This window comes from Monodelphis domestica, chromosome 7, assembly GCF_027887165.1.
Source record: "Monodelphis domestica isolate mMonDom1 chromosome 7, mMonDom1.pri, whole genome shotgun sequence".
Lineage (NCBI taxonomy): Eukaryota > Metazoa > Chordata > Mammalia > Didelphimorphia > Didelphidae > Monodelphis > Monodelphis domestica.
The window spans coordinates 30,976,802-30,996,896 of record NC_077233.1 but is presented as its reverse complement, the minus strand read 5'-3'; the positions used below and the strand labels follow the sequence as shown (position 1 = coordinate 30,996,896).

At 38.7% G+C, this 20,095-nt stretch overlaps 1 protein-coding gene across 2 annotated transcripts in view; it reads right to left on the bottom strand.

Annotated features, from left to right (window-relative positions):
• The window catches only part of TAFA1 (TAFA chemokine like family member 1), a 551,542-nt gene extending 531,832 nt beyond the window's left edge, over window positions 1-19,710 (bottom strand). For both annotated transcript variants that reach the window (XM_007500058.3, XM_001372263.5), the window contains exons 1-2: window positions 19,089-19,710; window positions 16,882-17,002 (exon numbers count right to left, since the gene is read on the bottom strand). In XM_007500058.3, coding sequence (XP_007500120.1) covers window positions 16,882-16,999 — 118 coding nt within the window. In that variant the 5' untranslated portion in view covers window positions 17,000-17,002; window positions 19,089-19,710. The remainder of the gene's footprint in view (window positions 1-16,881; window positions 17,003-19,088) is intronic.
• Window positions 19,711-20,095: the final 385 nt, after the last annotated feature.

Here is a 20,095-nt window from a genome sequence, read left to right as displayed (position 1 = left end):
CCCATTGGCATGGGAGGTTCCTCCTCCTCCCTTCTTAAGATTACTTTAGGACAGAAACCTTTTGCTGAACAATGGAAAGGGCTTTGACCTATGCTTAAGCATAGAACAGGAATTTCTTTGAGTCATGATTGATTTTAGAATTAATACAATGACAACATAGATAAGAGAAAACTTCCAGAAGGATTTAACATTGGAGTTGGATCTTGGGAAATTGGTCAGAATTCAACAAGTTCAGGGAGGATGGAGTGGACACACAGCTATACAATCTCAACAATTACAAGAGAGTGGGAAGAGAAGAAGTACTCAATGTATTTTCTTAAAAGTGAGTAATCTAGTTTGGTAGGAAGTACTGTAAATTCTGGCTGGAAATGTAGCTTGAAGCCAGATTGAAACTGGCCTTGAATGCCAGGTTAAGATGATGGAAATCTGTTTTCTAGCAAAGGAAGCCATTCCCCACTCCCCTCATTTAGACTAAAAGGATTGAAAATAATGTGAGAATGTAATTTTTAGATATTGTATTAATTCCTATGTCTGGACCCTGAATTAGAGAAGTCGCAATCAATTCCTATGTCAGGTTCTATGATTAAAGTCTCCATTATGCCTTCCTCACAAAACTTGATTAATTGATCAAGGTTTTTCCTGCCTACCTGATCCCATTACCTAAGGGGATGAGAAGTGGCTGAGAGCCTTAAAGAGCAACCTCCTCACAAACTTCACCAATCAGAAATGCCATGGGATGTCCTAGGGAGGGACTGAAGAGTGAGCTCTGGAATTGTATGTAAAGATCTGTCTAAAGGACCTTCTTAATGAGTGAGGAAGTCACTGACCTGTCAATCTATTGGTAATATGGTAGCCTCATCAATAAATTGTTCTTACCCCCAAACCAGACTCTCGAATATTTTAATCATGACAAGAAACAATTGAAAAGGTGGGAAATGGAAGAAAGGGAGCGAGTAATAATAATAACAACAATAGTTTCTTATTAGGAAAATCAGGACATTTTCAAAAACATTACTTTTTAATTTATCTGATTCTCACAACAAAATGGTGATGCAAGTATTATTATTAACCCCATTTTGAAGGTGAGGAAATGGAGGTTCAAAGAGATTAATTACTTACTGAGGCTCACAGAGCTAGTATGTATGCATTTGAGGGAGTGAGTAATCGCAGGATTTTCTGATTCCAAGTTGAATAGTCTGTCCCCTTTGCTAGTCAATTGTCTCTATAAATACTGTGTAGTGTAAAGATTACTTTACCCTTAAAGGGCAAAAAGGACTTTTATGGAGTGGTTGCAATGAGTTCAAAAGGTTCTTGTTGTAGTTGTTATTCTTTTTTTTTTTAATTAGCATTTTTGAATATTACCAAAAAAGTCCACTAGCAAAAATTACAAAGAGAAATTCCATTTAAAATAACTCTAAACAATATAAAATACTTGGGAATCTACTTGCCAAGGCAAACATGGGAATTATATAAAAACAGTTATAAAATACTTTTCGCACAAATAAAGTCAGATCTAGACAAGTGGAAAAATATTAATTGCTCATGAGTAGGCTGAGCTAATATAAGAAAAAGGACAATTCTACCTACATTAATTTATTTATTCAGTGCCATTCCAATGAAACTATCAAATAATTATTTTATAGAACTAGAAAAAATAATAACACTCATCTGGAAGAACAAGAAGATGAGAATATCAAGGGAACTAATTAAAAAAATGTGAAGGAAGGAGGCCTAGCAGTACCAGATCTCAAACTGTACTATAAAGCAGCAATCATCAGAACAATCTGGTACTGGCTACAGAAAGGAATGGTAGATCAATGGAGTAGATTAGATATACACAATATATACGATAAATGACCTTAACAACTTTGTGATTGATAAACCTAAAGGCCCCAACTTTGGGGATTAGAACTCACTCTTTAACAAAACCTGCTGGGAAAATTGGAAAACAGTATGTCAGAAGCAGAGTATAAGCAAATATCTCACACCTTTTACCAAGATAAGGTCAAAATGGATATATGATTTAGATCTAAAAAGTGAAATCATAACTAAATTAGGGAAACACAAAATAGTTTAACTGGCAGATATATGAAAAAGGAAAGAATTTATGACCAAACAAGAGACAAAGAGTATCATGAGATATAAAATGAATAATTTTGGTAATATTAAATTAAAAAGGTTTTGTATAAACAAAACTAATCTAGCCAAGATTAGAAAGGAAACAACAAACTGGGGGAAATTATAATAAATATCTCTGATAAAGATCTACTATCTCAAATTTTTAAAGAACTAAGTCAAAATAATAATATAAGCCATTTACAAATTGATAAATGGTCAAAGGATTTGAACAAGCAATTTTCAGATGAAAAAATCAAAGCCATCAATAATCATACAAAACAATCTTCTAAATCACTCTTGATTAGAGAAATGCAAATTAAAACAGTGCTGAAGTACCATTTCACACCTATCAGATTGGCTAGTATGGCATCAATGGAAAGTGGTAAATGTTGGAGGGGACATAGCAAATTTGGGACACATGCATTGTTGGTGGAGTTGTGAATGGATCCAACCATTATGGAGGGAAATTTGGAACTATACCCAAAGGGCTATAAAACTGTGCATACCCTGTGATCCAGTAATGCCACTACTGAGTCTGTATCCCAAAGAGAAAATAAAAAAGGGGTAAGCATCTACTTGTACAAAAATATTGCTCTTTTCATGGTGGCAAAGAACTAGAAATTGAGGCAATACCCATCATTTCAGGAATCACTGAACAAATTATGGTACATATTGGCAATGACATACTTTTGTGATATACAAAATGATGAACAAGATTGTTTCACAAAAAGCTGGAAAGACCTGCAGGAACTGATGCAGAGTGAAATAAGGCAGAAGTGGTGGAACACAGTACACAATAACAGAAATGTTGGATGATGATTATCTGTGAAAGTTTGGCTACTCTCAGCAATGCAATGATCTGGAACAATCCTGAAAGACTTATGATGGGGAATGCTATCCACCTCCAGAGAAAGAACTATTGGAGTCATCTTTCACATCAGCCTATTTTAGTTTTATTTTGGGGCTTTGTATGAGTATGCTTTTACAACAATGGCCAATTTTCAAGTGTGTTTTGTGTGACAATAAAAAAAGAAGAAAAAGCCTCCCCAATTTTTGTTAGTCCTTCAGGTAGATTCCACCACAGGTCATTTTCTGAGTTGCTGTCTAATCCCTAAGGCCATGGGAAGAACCCTAAGTCTCTCTATATACTTTGGCATAGAGGCTCAAATAGGATATTATACCTGTCTTTAAATATTTCAAAGGTTGCTATGTGGGCAACAGGTTAGACTTGTTCTGCTTGGTCTTAGAAAGCAGAAAGAATCAGCAAAGAGAGGCCAATTTAGCTTTGATATCAGGACAAATAACCCATTAGATACAGTTAGGTGGCATAGTGAATAGAGCCCTGGATCTGGAATAGAAAGACCTCAATTCAAATCCAGCTTCAGAAACCATTTGATTCTATGACCTTGACTAATTATTTACCTATTATCGGTGTCAGTTTCCTCATCTGTAAAGATCATACAGCCTATCTCTCAGGGTTATTATGAAAATAAAATGAGATAATATGTGGAAAGAACTTTGCAAATTGTAAAGTACTATATACATGATAGCACCATCATCAATGCTATCATCCTTGCCTTCATCTTCATCATCAACACCATCATCATCATAGCTGTACCAAAATAGAATAGACCCCCTTCTCCTTCACTGGAGTCATTAATAATCATATCTGGATGACTTGTTGGGTATGTCCTAGAAGGGACTCATTTTTTGCTGTGCTGTGTCCTGGGTTACAAGGTCACTAAGGTCACTTCCAACTCTGAAATTATCTAAATCTGTGATTGATTCTTTGCATCTAGGCATGTGCTTGTACAGGCAAGTGTAATTCTCCCCGCCCCGTTCTTCCAGAAAAGACAGCTCTTTATCCTAAAGACCAAATATATGGTAAGTAGACAGTGGTGCCCCCCCCCAAGTCATGCTACAGGGTTTCATGTTGCTCCCAGTGAGGTTTGGTCATGATGCATTAATGTCATTCTTATATAGCAACCTTTTATAATCTATGCCCATACTGTGTGCCAATGTGCAATAGTTCAGATTCAGCCAGAGGACTGAAATTTCACACTTCCAAATGGACAGGCTGCTGCAAACTGGCAAAGGGCTTATCAGAAAAAACCAGGGCATTTCCAAGCCTTTTAGATAATATAGAAGGTAACAGAGTTGAAATTAGGAATCTCAGAAGCATTGGAAACAGCACTAGGGGCAGCAGATTTAAACTCAACCTCAACTGGAGGGAAAGGAGGGAGGATGGGATAGAACCTGAGGCAGGAACCTCAACATACTAGTGGGACGATGCAGAGAGGGAGGCCTTTGTTCAAGACAGGGTAGACAAGAATCAAATCCCCACTTACCATCTGGTAGTTTCCTGTTCAAACTAATTATTCCCACTAATTAGATATTAAACTCTTGTCTCTATGAAATTAAAGTCAAGTGCTATAAGCAAGCTCAAAATTCAGCATCCTGGTGGCAAAGCCCTGGTTACCCATCCTAGTTACAGATTTGGAATCAAAATCCTATCAAGAAGTGAAGTTCAAATTTTGGAGATCTCTTTACAAGGCTGAAGGCTTAATTGGTGGCCATACTTTAGGTTCTGCAGAAAATCCATCCTAAAGATACTACTAAGTTTAGATTTCTTCTGTTCTGCTGCTATGCCTGCTTGAAGTGCCCAGTGTCCCAAGAAACCTCTAAGCCAATGGAAATACATTGTGAGAGAATAGACTCCTTAAAAGGAGGCTCCACTAAATGTGGATGATGAAAATAAATAAACAAACAAGTAAATAAATATAGGTGATGAGGAGAGTTTATTGCCTTTCAACCTGATTTGCCCACCATAATTGAGAAAGGAAGATAGAGACAGAGAGGAGAGGCAGAGAGAGATAGACACACACACACACACACACAGAAAGAGAAACAGAGACAGAAAGAGACAGAGAGAGAGAGAAAGAGGGTGGGGAGTCAGAGAGAGAGACAGAGAAAGAAAGAGAGAGTTAGAGAAAAAAAAAGACTGAGGGCCAAGAAGAAAGTCATCTATATAGGCAGAATAATCTCCTTGTTAACCTTAAAATACAAATTGTACTCATGGTTAAGTAAACTAGTAGAGATGGAAAGCTACTAGACTTTCTTTGGGATGAAGTTTGCTCTAAGAAATTATTTTGTCTTTGGAAATGGATCTGATTTTCTTAGCTTCACAATTAGATGGATTTTAAAACATTATTCTGGTCATTGAAAGCGGGAAAATAATTTATTTTTTAACAAAAAGCTTCTGAAAATTACCTTGCAAAAAAGCCTTCTTGGGGATCCTTTAGTTTTATATATTAACTTCTATATCCTCAGTGATGTTAGTGCTCTATTAGTGATCTCCTCTTCTTAGAAGGTAAACTCCTTGAGAGAAGGGAGTTTTTATTTGTGTTACTAGCACTTAGAATAATTTTTAGTAAGTAGCACGTTCTTAATAAATTGTCTTTTCATTCATTCAATCATATCTTCATTAATTCATTCATTATCTTGTTAGACTCTATAGCCAATTCAAAGAACGTTTAATGCTTGCTAGCTAGGCACTCTACTAAGAAACTGAGGGTACAAAAAAAGGTTTAAAATATAGCCTCTGAGCAGGGCAGCTATATGGCTCAGTGGTAGAGAAGGCCAGGTATAGAGAAAGGAGATCCTGGGTTCAAATCTAATCTCAGACACTTCTTAGCTGTGTGACCCTGGGCAAGTCACTCAACCTTCATTTCATAGCTCTTACTGCTCTTTTGCCTTAGAACCAATGCACAGTATTGATTCTAAGATGGCAAGTAAGGGTTTAAAAAATAAAACAGCCTCTGCCCTCAAGGAGTTTTTATTCTATTTGGGGAAAAATCATACAAATAATTATGTAGCAACAAGATATATACAATAGAAATTATAGATATCCTGAAGTTGGGAGAAGACATTTAGTCAAGCAAAGCCCAAATAAGCAATTGACATTGAGGACTGGCTTGCAGATCAGTTGTTTTGGAAAGAAGAGCATGAGACAGGTAAGTAATTCTATATGACTTCATAGAAAAAGTGGGAACATACAGGAAGCCAGTATTCTATTGCATGCCAGAAATATTTTACTCCAGTTTTGTAAATCTATCAATCTCTGTGGTTCCATAGTATATAGATTAGATACTTGGACAGGACAGTCCCCAGAGCATGAGAAGAGTAATAATAACCACTATTCCTATAGTGGACACTATGTGCCAGGGACTGTGCTAAATGCTTTGCAATCATTATGTTATTTGATCCTCAGAAAAACCCTAGAAGGTAGCATGTAAACAGTGTTTTGAGGTTTACATAGCTCACTACCCATATAATCTCATCTGATTCCCACAATAACCCCATTAGGTAGTTATCATTACTACACCCATTTTACAAATTAGAAAACTGAGGCTGAGTAAAGATTACTTACTTGCCCAGGGGTCACACATCTAGTAAGCATCTGATGCAAGATTTGAGCTGTCTTCCTGATGCCAAGCCTAGCAGTCTATCCATGTGATGAATATCCTTTCTCTTAAACCCTATGCCTAAATGGGAATTGATTAAGCAAGACCAAAATGGAATCAAATGAACTGAGCCTAGGAACTTAGACTGTGTTCTTGGATAGATTTTGCACCTGGAAAACAAACTAAAAAAAAAAACCTTCATTGCTTTGGATCTAATTATAAATGATATGGGGCCCCAGGGAAAGCTATTGAAGCTGTGGGTGCTCCTTTTAATTTAGGAAACATCATTTGTCAGGCTCCAAGTAAAGCAAAGAGCTTGCCCTTTTTAGTTATTCTTTGCTTTTAAAAAATAAAGAGACTATGTCATCAGGTAGAATTTACATGAACCTAAGCTATTCAACAATCAATTTTAGTAAAATAGCAACATGATTGAGTCACTCCCCTACTCAAAAATCTTCAGGGACTCCCTATTTTCTTGAGGTTAAAATACAAAATCCTATGCCTGGCATTTAACACTTCCTCTTCCAATGTGGCATTCAACTACTCTTTCATTGCTATTTCATATCATTCTCTGTCTCTTAGCCTTCTTTCCAATCCAACTGATCTGTGAGTCATTCCTTGAACATGCCAATCCCTCATTTGCTTTGGTGTCTTCAAATAAATGGTCTCTTATACCCACAAGGCTCCTCCTTATTATCTCTCCCTTTTAGAATCCCTAGATTTCTTATAAATTCAGTTCAGATACCACCCCCTACATGAAGTCATTCTTGATCTCCATAATTTTTGACACTCTCCATCTTGAAATTACTCCTTAAAATATTTCATTTGTATTTTTGTTTTTAAAACCTTTGCCTTTTGTCTTTAAATCAGTAGTATCAGTTCCAAGGCCAAAGAGCAATAAGGGCTGGGCAATGGGGGTAAAGTGACTTGCCCAGGGTTATACAGCTAGGAAGTGTCTGAGGCCAGATTTGAAACCAGGACCTCCAGTCTCCAGTCCTGGTTCTCTATCCACTGGGCCACCTACCTGCCCCCTATATATACTTTAAAATTGCTTATCTGTATGCATATTGCATTCCTATCCCCTAGAATGGAATGTAAACTCCTTGAAGGCACAGATGATTTTGTGTTTGGATATCCCTGGTGCCTGGATTAACACCTTGCCCTTAGTAGGCTCTTAATAAATCTTTATTGAAGGGAATTAAATTAGAACAAGATAGTGAGAAATCTATTTCTATGGCTATCAAATGCTTATTAAATGGTCCTTTGGAATACTGTGGAAAGAATTGTAGCAGTGGGAGATTGAACTAGATGATGTTGAGATCCCTCCCGAGGCAAAGATTCTAACATGCTGAAGTAGATAGAAGGTGCACTTTCTAAGGATAGTATAGTTCTAGGTATTCCAGTTCGTCATCCTCGGTTACCAAGAGACCACTACTATTATATACTATTCCAGAGGAATATCTAAAAAGAAACACACCAATCTAATATATGTGGATATAGATATAGATATAGATATAGATATAGATATAGATATACCCATATGGACAGATATGTAATATGGACATAGAAAATATATATGCAAACATTAAGGGAAACACAATAGGTATATGTATGTGTTTATGATTGTATATATGTATATATAAAATGGAGATGGGATTGTAGAGTAGAAAGAATTTCATATTCTAATATGACAAACTCAGCATCATATATTTCTGGGGGCATCAGTGATTCTATCAAATCCTTCCATCTTCCCTAATGCTTGTGACAAACATCAATAACTGAAATCACACAGTACAGTGTTGATTAAACATCTATGATAAAGAACCAAAGTGAAATGAGAAGACATTTAGCTATTTGCTCAATGGTACCATTTACATTTTTCTGAAGACAATAGGGAGCTAGTGCTAACTAGCCAATTAGCATGGTGCCACAGGTGTTGGGGGAGTCACTACATCTGAGCATCTGAGACCAGAGAACTTGGGGAGAATCTTTGTTTTGGTACTTTCTACCTGTTACTTCTGTCCATATTTTCATAGGTAATATTGGGTCAGATTATTGGAGGGTTCAAATTTGACTTTAGATACTTATCCTGGGCAGCTCACTTAATCTTTCTCTTTCTCAACTCCCTCTTCTGTAAAACTGGGATAATGATAGATTCATCTTCTAGTTTTCTTATAAGGACAAAATGAGATAAAATAATAAAGAGCTTACAATCCTCAAAGAACTATTTAATTGCTAGATATTAGTAGTAGTAGTAGCAGCACCAACAGCTCCAGTTATAATAGTAGTAGTAGTAATAATAGTAATAGTAGTAGCAGTAGCAGTAGTAGTAGTAGTAATAGCAGCAGCAGCTACAGTTATAATAGTAGTAATAGTAATAACAGTAGCAGTAGTACTACTAGTAGTAGTGGTAGTAGCCGTAGTCCTACAAATTATTTCAGCCCCTAACTTGTTTTTTCTCCATAGTGTTACTGTTCACAGTATCAAGAGGACTCAGAAGTCCATCAGCTTCTCCCAGTGACCTGATTTCTCCCCCCCCCCAAAAAAAAATTTCCAGTCCTGAAATGCTGGAATCTTATTTTAACATCAGATAAACAGGTCATGTGATCAACTCTCAACTTAGCAGTTAACATCTGGAATGTTTCCATATTCCCAGTGGCCATTCATTGATTTCTATGGTTTGGGGAATATGAATATGAAATGGATTTTTTGCATATGCTGCCCTATATTTTACAATTAAGAGTTCAAAGAAGAGTCAGTCTCAAGTCATAATGTACTCATGAAGTGGAAACAGTTTTACACAGCTCAAGACACCATCATCTCAGGAGAATTTCTTCAACTCAGATTTTTTTTTGGGGGGAAAAAAGAAAGAAAAGTTTTTATTCCAAAACCCACATCTAAAAGAAACTTTCAGTTCATTGAAAAATGAAGTAGAAATTCACAAAATGAAGGATTTTACCAAAGATTTGATGAAGTTAATGGATGTCACTCTTTAAAAGTTTTAATGATTTACTGAAATCGTAAGTGACCCTCAAAGGCATTCCTTTCTCTGCCCAAATTTCTTTGATATCCATGGTAAAGTAATAAAGCTTATATTCATGTCTCCAGTATCCCCTCTTGGTCCATTTTTCTACTTCTCTGGATCTTCCCACTTTCTCTTCACTCTCAGGTCAAAAGTTCCTAATGTCTGCCTGATGCAGTAAAGGATTTAATCAGGGCAAGCTGAATGCAAAAGATGCTGCAAACCAACATTCCACTCAGAACTCCCAGGAAGTGTGGGGCTTTGAGAATCCAGGGGATAGTGAAGAGATGGTAGCCACTACTCCAGACTGGGGATGAGCTTGCAGAGCTCAAAGGGAAGAATCAGCCTAAATGAGTAGGCATAGTTCATCGGATTTATCTTCAGCAAGAAGATAGAGGAGATAATGACATTCATCCTTTTTTCCACTGGACCTTTATTATCTCGAGTGGGTGAAGGAGGATAGAATTTGCTGCACTAGAGGGTTCCCTAAGTGCCCTAGATACATCATCTTTGGAGATTTCAATTGGTTTACACAATATTGCTAACAAAATCATTTATCTTCCTTCACCCCAATGGGAGAAAAATAGCACCAAGCAAGTTTGTTGTTTTTTTTTTTTTAGCTAGTAGAGAAGAGATGGAAATTTTCTTCACATAACAAAGGGGTCTTAAAAGTAAAAGACCTGTTTTCTCTCTGAGCAGCTGGATACTCATCTCTCTCCTCCCCAAACCAAATCCTTTCTCTTAATTCTGTGAGGAAAAAAAGGACCAGTTTTAAAATCCTGAGAAATGTAAACTCTGCTGGTATTGGAGGGCATATTCTTCTTCAGATTATTTTTGACAGATGTGATTTTTGTTCCCATAACAACAACCTCAAATATCTAAGTCCAGATATTGCATAGATATGTATGAATTACATTGACAAGGCAAAATCTATTTTATTCATAGCCTCATAATAACATAGCTCTAGGGCTGGAAGGGAGCAAAGAGGTCATCTAATCAAGATCTCTCCTTTTACAGATGAAGAAACTGAGGCTTAGAGCTTTCTAGTCCATCAATTAGCATTTATTAAACACTTCCCATTTACCTACCACTCTTCTAGCTACTTGCCCAAGCTTACAAAAGCAGTGGGACTTGGAAGCACAATTTGAACCTAGGTTTTCTGACTCCATAGTTATTTCTCAGTCTCCAGTATCATGCTCAGGAAATATCACATTAATAGAAAGAAGGTTAAATTTAGAATCAGAAGATCTGAATCTGAACCCTGGCTTCAAATCTTACTGGATGTGAATTTGGGAGAGACTCTTTCCATCCCTGAGCCTCAGTTTCCCAAATTATAAAATGATAGAGTTGGACTAGATAATCACTCAAATCCTTTCCTAATCTCAATCTTGGGATAACTAATTCTCTAATTTATTAGTAGTAGTTTTTAGGTATTTTCTTTTAAGTTGAGAATTATACCTTTGATTATATGAGACACAGAAATTAAAAGACATCCCGCAAAGAAAACCTGAAGTCTATCTGGGTCTCCTCTGCTATTGCCAAACTACATGACCTTGATGCAGTTTTCTTTCTCTCTCCCAAAAATACATGCTTTTAAACTAGGAACATCATCAGCGACACATTTCCAATCCCAACATCCAAACCTCTTAAGTTTTACAAGATACAAGAAAGTCCTAAATGGATGCCCCAAACATGGCTTAAGAAACTATTAATCATGGACTAGATGACCCTTTGCCCACTTGGCACCATTTTTGCTGATAGTTTTCTGAGAGCAATTCTTACTCTCTAATAATCTAAGACATTTGCCTAAGATAATACAGATGCCAATTTACATATCATAAGAGTGAAATGTTTTTTTCTTTGTTTTTTAATAAATCATTGGCATGGACAGGGCAATATTTTTTTTTAATTTATGTCTTTGAGCTTATCTTCTGTCTTGATATCTTAGTATTTTGCCAAATGTCAGTGTCTGCTTCTTGTCTCTTGTGGGACCAAGTCAATACCTTCAATCAGATGATCAATGGACTATCACGGGCACCCAGCTAACTCTGCAAATCACAACCTGTCCACTTTAATCCTTTGGCCAATTCAACAACTTTAGCAGTGTCTGTGTGGGAAGCTTTAAGAGAGATCTGCTGCTGCTGCTGTTACTGATATACATATATTTCTTATATATATATAAATGATTACAGTGTCTAATCCTTAAATGTTCAATAGCAATTGAGTTATATGCTTAAAAACCAGAGTTAATTCTGAATTACATCAAATATTTATAGAACATGTATGTGGCAAGAAGATAATTCCCAATATTATTTTGCTAAAAAGAGTTACTTAATTAAGAAGATATTAATCAGTATAGAATACAATACATAATAGGACAAACATTGACTCTGCAATGAAAGAATTTGAGTTCTTTAAATCCTATCTCTGATGCTTGCTGCCTGAATGACCTTGGGAATGTCTTTTGACCTCCCTGAGCCCAAGTTTCTTTGTATATAAAATGAAGAAGTTGTCCTAAGTGACCTCTGGGATCCTTCTCAGTGCTGGATCTATGACCTTATTATAACAATATTATAATTACTAGTAATATATTGTCTAAAACTTTAAGCTTTGCAAAATGATTTTCTCATCACATCCCCCTCAAGTCAGGGATAAATGACAGAAAAAAAGTTTGTAATCTTTCAATTAGTCTGCTTTGTACCATTCAGCAAATAAGGCAGTATTTATGATTCTCAGTCCTTAATGGGTTGTTAAACTTTCTTCCAAAAGACTTTAAACACAATTGTAAGTGGAACAAAAAAATTACCTTATTAGTGGGTAGAACGATCTTTCATGAGCAGTGCTTCATTTGGAGACATTAGGGATAGTCAACATTTTTTTTTCAGATTTTTAGGAAATTAAAAGAAAGTTTATGTGTTATCATCATGATCCTCATTCAGGTATGGCATGATCATCCTGTAATTTTGCCCATCAAGAAAAGAGATCTTTACTGTGCCTCGATGTGCAGAGCAAAGCCTGTCTACAAAGTTAAATTCACTCAAGCATTTGGCTTTTCTGCCATCCCATGATGGATGCTTATGAGAGTCTGACATTCATCAGGTACAAAACAGAGTAGAAACTGTCCATTCTAATTACCCAGAACAAAGGTAATTCTTCTACTGAGTGTTTAATTGTTTGGTGTGTCTCTTTTAAATTACACATTCTACCCACAGCCATACAGAGAAAAGAGGCATAAGGAATATTCCATTGGTTACAGTGATTTCTTACACTGCTGCTTCCAAAAGAAAATAAAAAAAACACATGATGTATCTAACTATTCAATTATTGAAATTATGAATTCGCTCATCTACAGCATATTTCCTTCATTTGTGTAATTTTAAAATGCATCCTTATTTGATTGAATGTTTTAATCTCCCTTAAACAGTGAGTAACTGGAAGTAAATGGCGCATTCCTAATAACATAAATATGAAAAATAGAAAGTACTTAGAGACTGCAGCCGAATACATTAAAATCAGTCAGTTCTCTAGTTAACGTATTTTCCTTCCTTTTGTGTACGAACCCATTCCATGGAGGAGACAGCTAGCAAATTCGTGTATGGATGTATAGATTTGAATATGTAATTATTATTATGTTCATAAATATATACATAAAGATACATATAACCATATTGTCTTGATTTCATGGTAAGACAGTAGAAATTGTCCAAAATACCTAATAGTTTCCCCTAAAGGAGCCTCCCGCACTGGTGCCATCCAGGTGCGGAGCAATCTGAATGAGGTGAACATGCCGTCAAATTCCACTCATCTGTCAATGTAGTGGATTATTTCTTGAGAGACTGAAATTGGCTGCTCAGGACCAGAACACCATCAATCTTACTCATGGAGGACTGGGGGAAGCTGCCTGCAAGAGAGAGAGAGAGAGCTCTGCTGCTACTGAGCAGGTGATGAGGCAGCTGTAAAACCTTCACTCTCTCTATAGCCAGGCTCTGAGTGAAAGATTTGTCATTTTTCACATTTCCCTGATACTTGGTATGCACTTGGTGCCTCCTTGTTCCTGTTCCATAAAGGAGGTGATTTTTCAAGCTTAGGCAAATGGGGCAAGTCTCTGGGTCGCTTTGATGCTCATTTTTCCCTCATAATGTCACTTGTTTAACCCATTTCTAAAAATGAGATGGCATTTTTCAATTTGCTTATTAATTTATTTATCTGTTCATCTGGGTACTGATTGTCTCAGGAAGCCAGGGAAAGTTTTCCCTTCTGCTTCCAGATCCATTTCATTCCTTTCTCTGCAGATTTAAGAGCCAAGCAGAATAGCATTCTCTTATTAAAAAAAAAAAAGAAGGAAGCAAACATCTTCCCTTTAAAAAAAGTAATGATATTGTAGACATTTCTGCCAAAATAAATGAGGGCATAGATGTTTCCTAGGTCTATGTTCTTAATCTTTTCAGCTAGGAAAAAGTTGAATAAACTCATCAAAGGTAAGCATTAGACAGCTGCATTTAGCAACCAGTCTCAATAGAGACTCCATTGCATCTTTAAAGGTGCAGAAAGCAGTTTGTGTTGAAAATGTGTTTTTATCTTTAAATTCTCATCATTCAAATGGTTTTCAAAGCCACCACTTTTTTAGCTTTCAAATTAGCAGTGTGCCTCTGCTAATAGCCTTGATATTTTAGGGATTAGGAGCTTCTCCAAAGGCAAAGGATACTGAAAAGCCACCATAGATTTGACTGGTCATAAATTTCAACTATGATAAAAAGATTTGATTTTTTGGCAAAAATGTTCATATTTTAGGAATATTTTAGAACATAGGCCTGCAAATTTCTGATTTTGACAAGTAACAGTTCTATCCAAAAAAGAATGCTAATGTACCCATTCTATGAATCAATACTGTATGTGATGTAGACTATTCTGTATAAGGCTGGAAATTCCAGAAAGTAGGCAAGATTTTGATACTCATTCTATCTCTTATTGGTCACATGGCCTTAGGCTAGTCAATACTCACCTCAAATTCCTCATCTGTAAAATGGGTGGCATGATCCCTTCCCTGCCTACCTCATAGGGTTTTTATTAGGATCAAAGAAGTCCACAGGATTGAGAGCTGGAAGGCATCTTGAAGATCATCTGAAACCCTGAATTGGATTCACTGGATTTGGGCTCAATTTCCAATTGTGTTACCTGAAATTTTGTATGTCCTTGGGCAAGTCCACCTTCCTAAACCTCTTTAAAATAAGGAAGTTGGGCTAGAAGGCCCCAGCTCTAAATCTAGGATCCTATGCCTCCAGCCTCCTCATTTTACAGATGAGTAAAGATAGTGAGTCATTGGTCCGAGTTTCTAAAACACCCTAACTCCCAAACCACATCGGGCGTATACACACTTGGAGAACCGAAAAAACCTGTTCAAACGGATTATTTGCAAGCAATCCACCCCCGGCATGTTGAGAAGCCTGCTCTATCTATAGGGATGGACTCCGCTTCAGAAGAAAAGGTGTTTGACTTTAGGAAGGAACAATTCATTGTGTATGCCTGCCAATGTGGTCCAGCTGAGGACTGGGGAGGTGGGAGAAGTGGGTAAAAAAGTTCCCAGGGCTCTGGCTTGTGTGTGTCCAGTACTGGGAAGGAGGATGCTGGAACCCACCCAGGGTGGCTTCCCTTTGGGGAGAGCGCCGGCTCTTTGCCATCCTATAGGGGCGCCGCCCCCTCTTTCTGTCCCAAAGACTAGCCTCCCGCCTGCCTCCAGGAGTCGGGCAGGGAAGGCGATTTGAGCTGGGGTCACTCTCTTGCCTAGCGCCCCCTGTCCCTGCTTCTGGCCAGCTCCCTCCGCGGTGCAGCTCAGCTCTAGCATCCCGGGGCGGTGGCGAGAACGAGGGGGCGGGGACGAGGCTGGCAGGCCACCAGCTGCCAGCCAGGAGCTGCGCGCTCCCCTGTGCTCACAGGGCTGGGGCGATGAGCCAGAGCCAGAGGGCAAGGTCAAACCTGTCCAAGTGGCCAGGCAGACACCAGCTCTGGGCATGCCTGAGAGCATGAGATGGGCTGCGCCCTCTTCCCGCCCCTGGGGCAGGAAGGATGGATGCGGCGCCGCCCACCCACGGGATGGCAGAAAGCAAGAACCCTGGAGCTGCTGGGGTGAGGCACCCCAGGCAGAACAGATGGGACTGGGGAGGGGAGAGGATGGTGAGATGAGGAGCAGAGGTGGTGGTGATTTTTGGAGTGGGTGAGGAGGAGGAAGTAGGTGGAGGGCAGGAGCAGATTTGGGATCTAGGGGTCTGGAGCTTTGGGACAAAGGCGCTGTGCTGCAGCCAGGTATGGGGTTGTTCAAAAGGACCAAGCAGGTGTTGGGGGGGGGGGAGGGAAGGAGGGGAGGGAATGAATGGGGGAATAAAAGAAAGCATTAAGAGAAAGAAGAGGGAAGATTGGGGGGGGGGGTAACCTAAGCAGGGAAGAGAGAAAAGGAAAGCATGGTGTGTGGAGGGAAAGAGCCAAGAAAAATCAGCATGGTAGGGTGAGACTGTACAAGATGAAAAAAAAATTCTACTCTGACAGAAGATGATAGGGGAACTGCATACAATTGAGGATACAAATTCACAGCAGAAAACCCAGGCTAAAGAGAACTTGGCCCCGGGATGTCCAGCAGGAATACCATGGTCAAGACAAAATAGAAGAGGTGAAGGAAGGGAAAATAAAAGAAGAAAACTCAGAAACCAAAAAGTTCATTCCTAACTTGACACCAAAATGCTATGATTCCCTTATAGAATCCTTAGTCAGATAGATACATTAGGGCAGTTACAGCATATGATCCATACTGCAAACAATAATATAGACACATGTTTTTACACTGAAGAAAGAAAATGAAAAAAAAAAAGAAAAAGAAAAAAGAGGAGCCTCTTCTTCCTTGAGAACCCTGGGTCTCCTCTGACTTTGCTCAGGGATCTTATCAGAGCACCAAAAGAAGTCCAAACCTTGCCATCCACAATACCAACCAAACCAGCCTTTTCAAGAGGTTTTCTTATGGCAAACCACACCCCCTTCTTTTTTTTTTTTCTTCCTGGAGAAGTTAATGGGAAAGTATGCCTCAGGGGCATTTCAGCAAACCAGAAAGAGCTTACACATCAGGGCAACCAGAAATAGCCACCGTGATTCAAAGGAAGCAGTGGGGGGAAGAGTGGAGGCCAAGCTGATTTCCATGCCAAGTACAATTCACCCATCTGTTTATAAAGAAACCAATAGAATTGACAGGAGGCTGCAATAGAACAACCTCCTGTTGTAGCTTATTGTTCCTACCTGGTCTGTGCAGGTGATGCTGTTGGAAAGTGTGATGAAGAGATCCCTGACAGAGGAGCATTGCACAAGCACTTATCCACAAATACAGGACCCAGGACATTGCAGAGACCATAGCCATACTCTAAATAAAACATTAGAGATGAGTTATTACCTCTACCCTTAAGCACATCATCACACAGTCAATACCAATGAGGAGGGAAGTTCGCAAAGAGACTCTCCCCCTGCTGCTTTGACTACAGACTAGAGGGCAGAGAGATCAGACCACATGGAATGTATAACCTGGGTCAAAGGACATGAAGAGCACCAAAGGATTGTAAAATCTGCACCCTGCCTGGAACTCTCATCATGTACAGGCTGGAAAGGGTGGGTTTTCCTAGTAAGTCCATGAAATGATTCCCTGATTCTTTATTGTCCATAATTACAGGACCTGATAACAATCCTGCCTTCCTTCCCAGTTTGAGTTCCCGATGGATGGCATCATTCACAGCCTTAGGTATGGTGCCTCCTTTTTTTTTTGTATCTCCATTTCTTTCCTACTCATTCCAACTTCCTTTTGAATCTGGCATCAGCTCAGCAGGTTACAAATTATTGGGTTTCCTTGGTATGTTTGTTTGTTTTACTTCTCAAGCGTTAATTATGAATCACCTGGTTGTCTTCTAACCCAAGTCATCATTTCTCCAAGTCACATCAGAAGCTCCTGCTGGATTTCACTTCTTTGGTTGGACTTAAAACTCCTAAAGAACTACATTAGGCCAGAATGAGGCTAAGATGCCATGGAGATGTGGGCTGGGGTGATTCAGGGAGCCAGAATTGAAAATTAACTCTCCTTTCTGGAAAACCCCTCTGCCTCTTTTATCTGCACAGATCACACAGGTACACTTGTTGTGTGGCTGAATCTGGGTGACTAGATTGCCTGGGTATTCAATGGTCAATAGCTACCTCTTTCATTAGACTTTTCTACTTTATCTGTCCTGTGGGTGGGTGCCCACAAACATCGGAAGACCTACACAGCTAAGCTGCTCCATGTTGTCCATCTTTCTGAACAATTTGTGTTGTGCTTCACCTGGCCAAATTAATTAAAAAGAAGGCACTTTCTCCAGTCAACCAATGGCTGAGAGGGTGGTGTCCGCCTGTCCAGTCAACTATAGATTATTTGTTCCAGTGGGAGGAGGGAGGGCAGTACCTGATGGATATTTCACTAGGGAAGAGAAAGCTGCCTATTATATATACTGCCCCTTTTCAAGCTTCTCTATTCAAGGAAAACTTCTTCAGATTGAAAAATCTGTAAGTGACCTCCCAGCAGGATTTCTTTATATGTGAAGATAAACATTGCTCAGAGTTTTGACATTCACAGTCAAAAACACACAGACACAGAAACATGTTCCAGTACACAGAGATGCATAATTTAAGCTAATTCATGGCATTAGAAAAGAGATAGGGACTTTAAGAAGATTCTTAGGGCTGCTATAGACCCATAATGACAACTGTAATTAAGCATAAAACAGGAAAACATTATTTTTGACAGCATGATGCCATCTAGGTCCCATTCTCTGAAGGCAATGGACTGTTCAGCTGATAATTAGTTTTGCTGCCCACTGTTTACTTTTGAAACCAGCATACTTTCCTCTATTGTTTTTGACCACCACCAATAGAATAGGAAGCATTCTCCTTATTTCAGATAAATAGCAAGAACCCCACTGTGAATTCTGAAATGAATGCATGGGGAAGGGGATAATTCTCCTAATGCTATGCAAATGGATATCAGGAGAAAGGTGGTGGCGGCATGCATCAAGCCTTCTGAGATTAAGTTAAAATGTGCTGTGATTTAATATAAACTTCAAAAATCCTAACACAAAACTTCCCCACTCTCCCAATTACTCCTTGCTTTTTCTTTCCTGTCCTTTCTCTATCCACACAGATCTTAACACAGAGCTGGCTTCTTTTCACTTCTCACTTGCCTGATTTTTTTTTTGTCTTCCTCATTTTCAATTAACTTTCTTTAATTCTCAGTATTACTTCTGAGCATCCTTTCACGTCCCTGCATTAGCCAGCACACTGGGTTTAACCAGCAAGCATACCACTGTCTCTATGTAAATAGAACATTCCAAAGAATAATTAATGTGCTAGCTAAAGCATATTCCACTAGTTCTTAGTGAATGTTTTCCTGATCTGCTTTCTGAATCTTAAAGCCTAAAGAAGCTTCTTACCTGAGTAATCCAACCAGGAGCAGAATGCTCTATTAGTGTTCATTGGAAAGATCTAACACTTTTTAAAATCCATGTGTAGGGACCACAATCAGAGGTTTTCAATAATCTTCTTTATCGGGATTAAAAAAGGAGAGCGATTTCTTTCTTTCTTTTTCTTGTTATCAATCCTATTTCCAGAATAAAGAAGACATCAGAGCTCAGATCGCGTTGTCAGAAAAGTAGCCAAGGTTTGAGGGGTGGAAACCTTGTCATCTTCACCTTTAAATCATCTGCTAGTGGTCCCTCTGTGCGATGAGCCCTTTGGAGGGATCTTGAGGTAATGTATAGTTCCCGGGGTACTTGCAGATGAAAATCAGTTTCGTCTTAATGAGGGACCATCCCTGTTCCCCTGCCTTCAGTGCAATCAGGCAACTCGCTCTGTTCCGAGAGAGCTGGACTGCTGCTAGACGGTGCCCTGAAGTATCAGTAGTCTGTTTCGATACATCCCTGCTCGGTAAAGTATCACATGTCTTAAAGTGACATTACCCTCTATTACAGTACCAGCGGATTTTTCTACCTGCCCACTAACTTAAACAACAAGACCAGCATTTTAACACTGTAATGCCGGATTTCTTTGTGCCGGATGTTATATTGGAGTAGATATAAAGGGAGGGCACAGCCTAAGGACAGGAGAGGAGGGGGTGGAGGGAGGAGGGAAGAGAGGCTGTAGAAAGATCAAGAGTTGTTGGGGTTTTTTTTTTTAATAGATCAAAAAACCCCTGAATCATAGGAAGAAAAGGGATATAGGCAGACTAGACCTTTGTTGAGCTGACCCCTCTTGGGAAGTTTAGTATGAACTTTGCTTCAATTTATTTATAGATTTAAGGAAAGACAGTTGAGTTAAAGTATTGTGATGCTGTGGGAGGAATAGGGGGATGAGAGACAAGACACTTCATTTCTAGGCAGATCTGCTTGCTTGCTGTGTGACCAAGGCAAGCCACCTAACTTCTCTGGGCATCTGTTTTCTT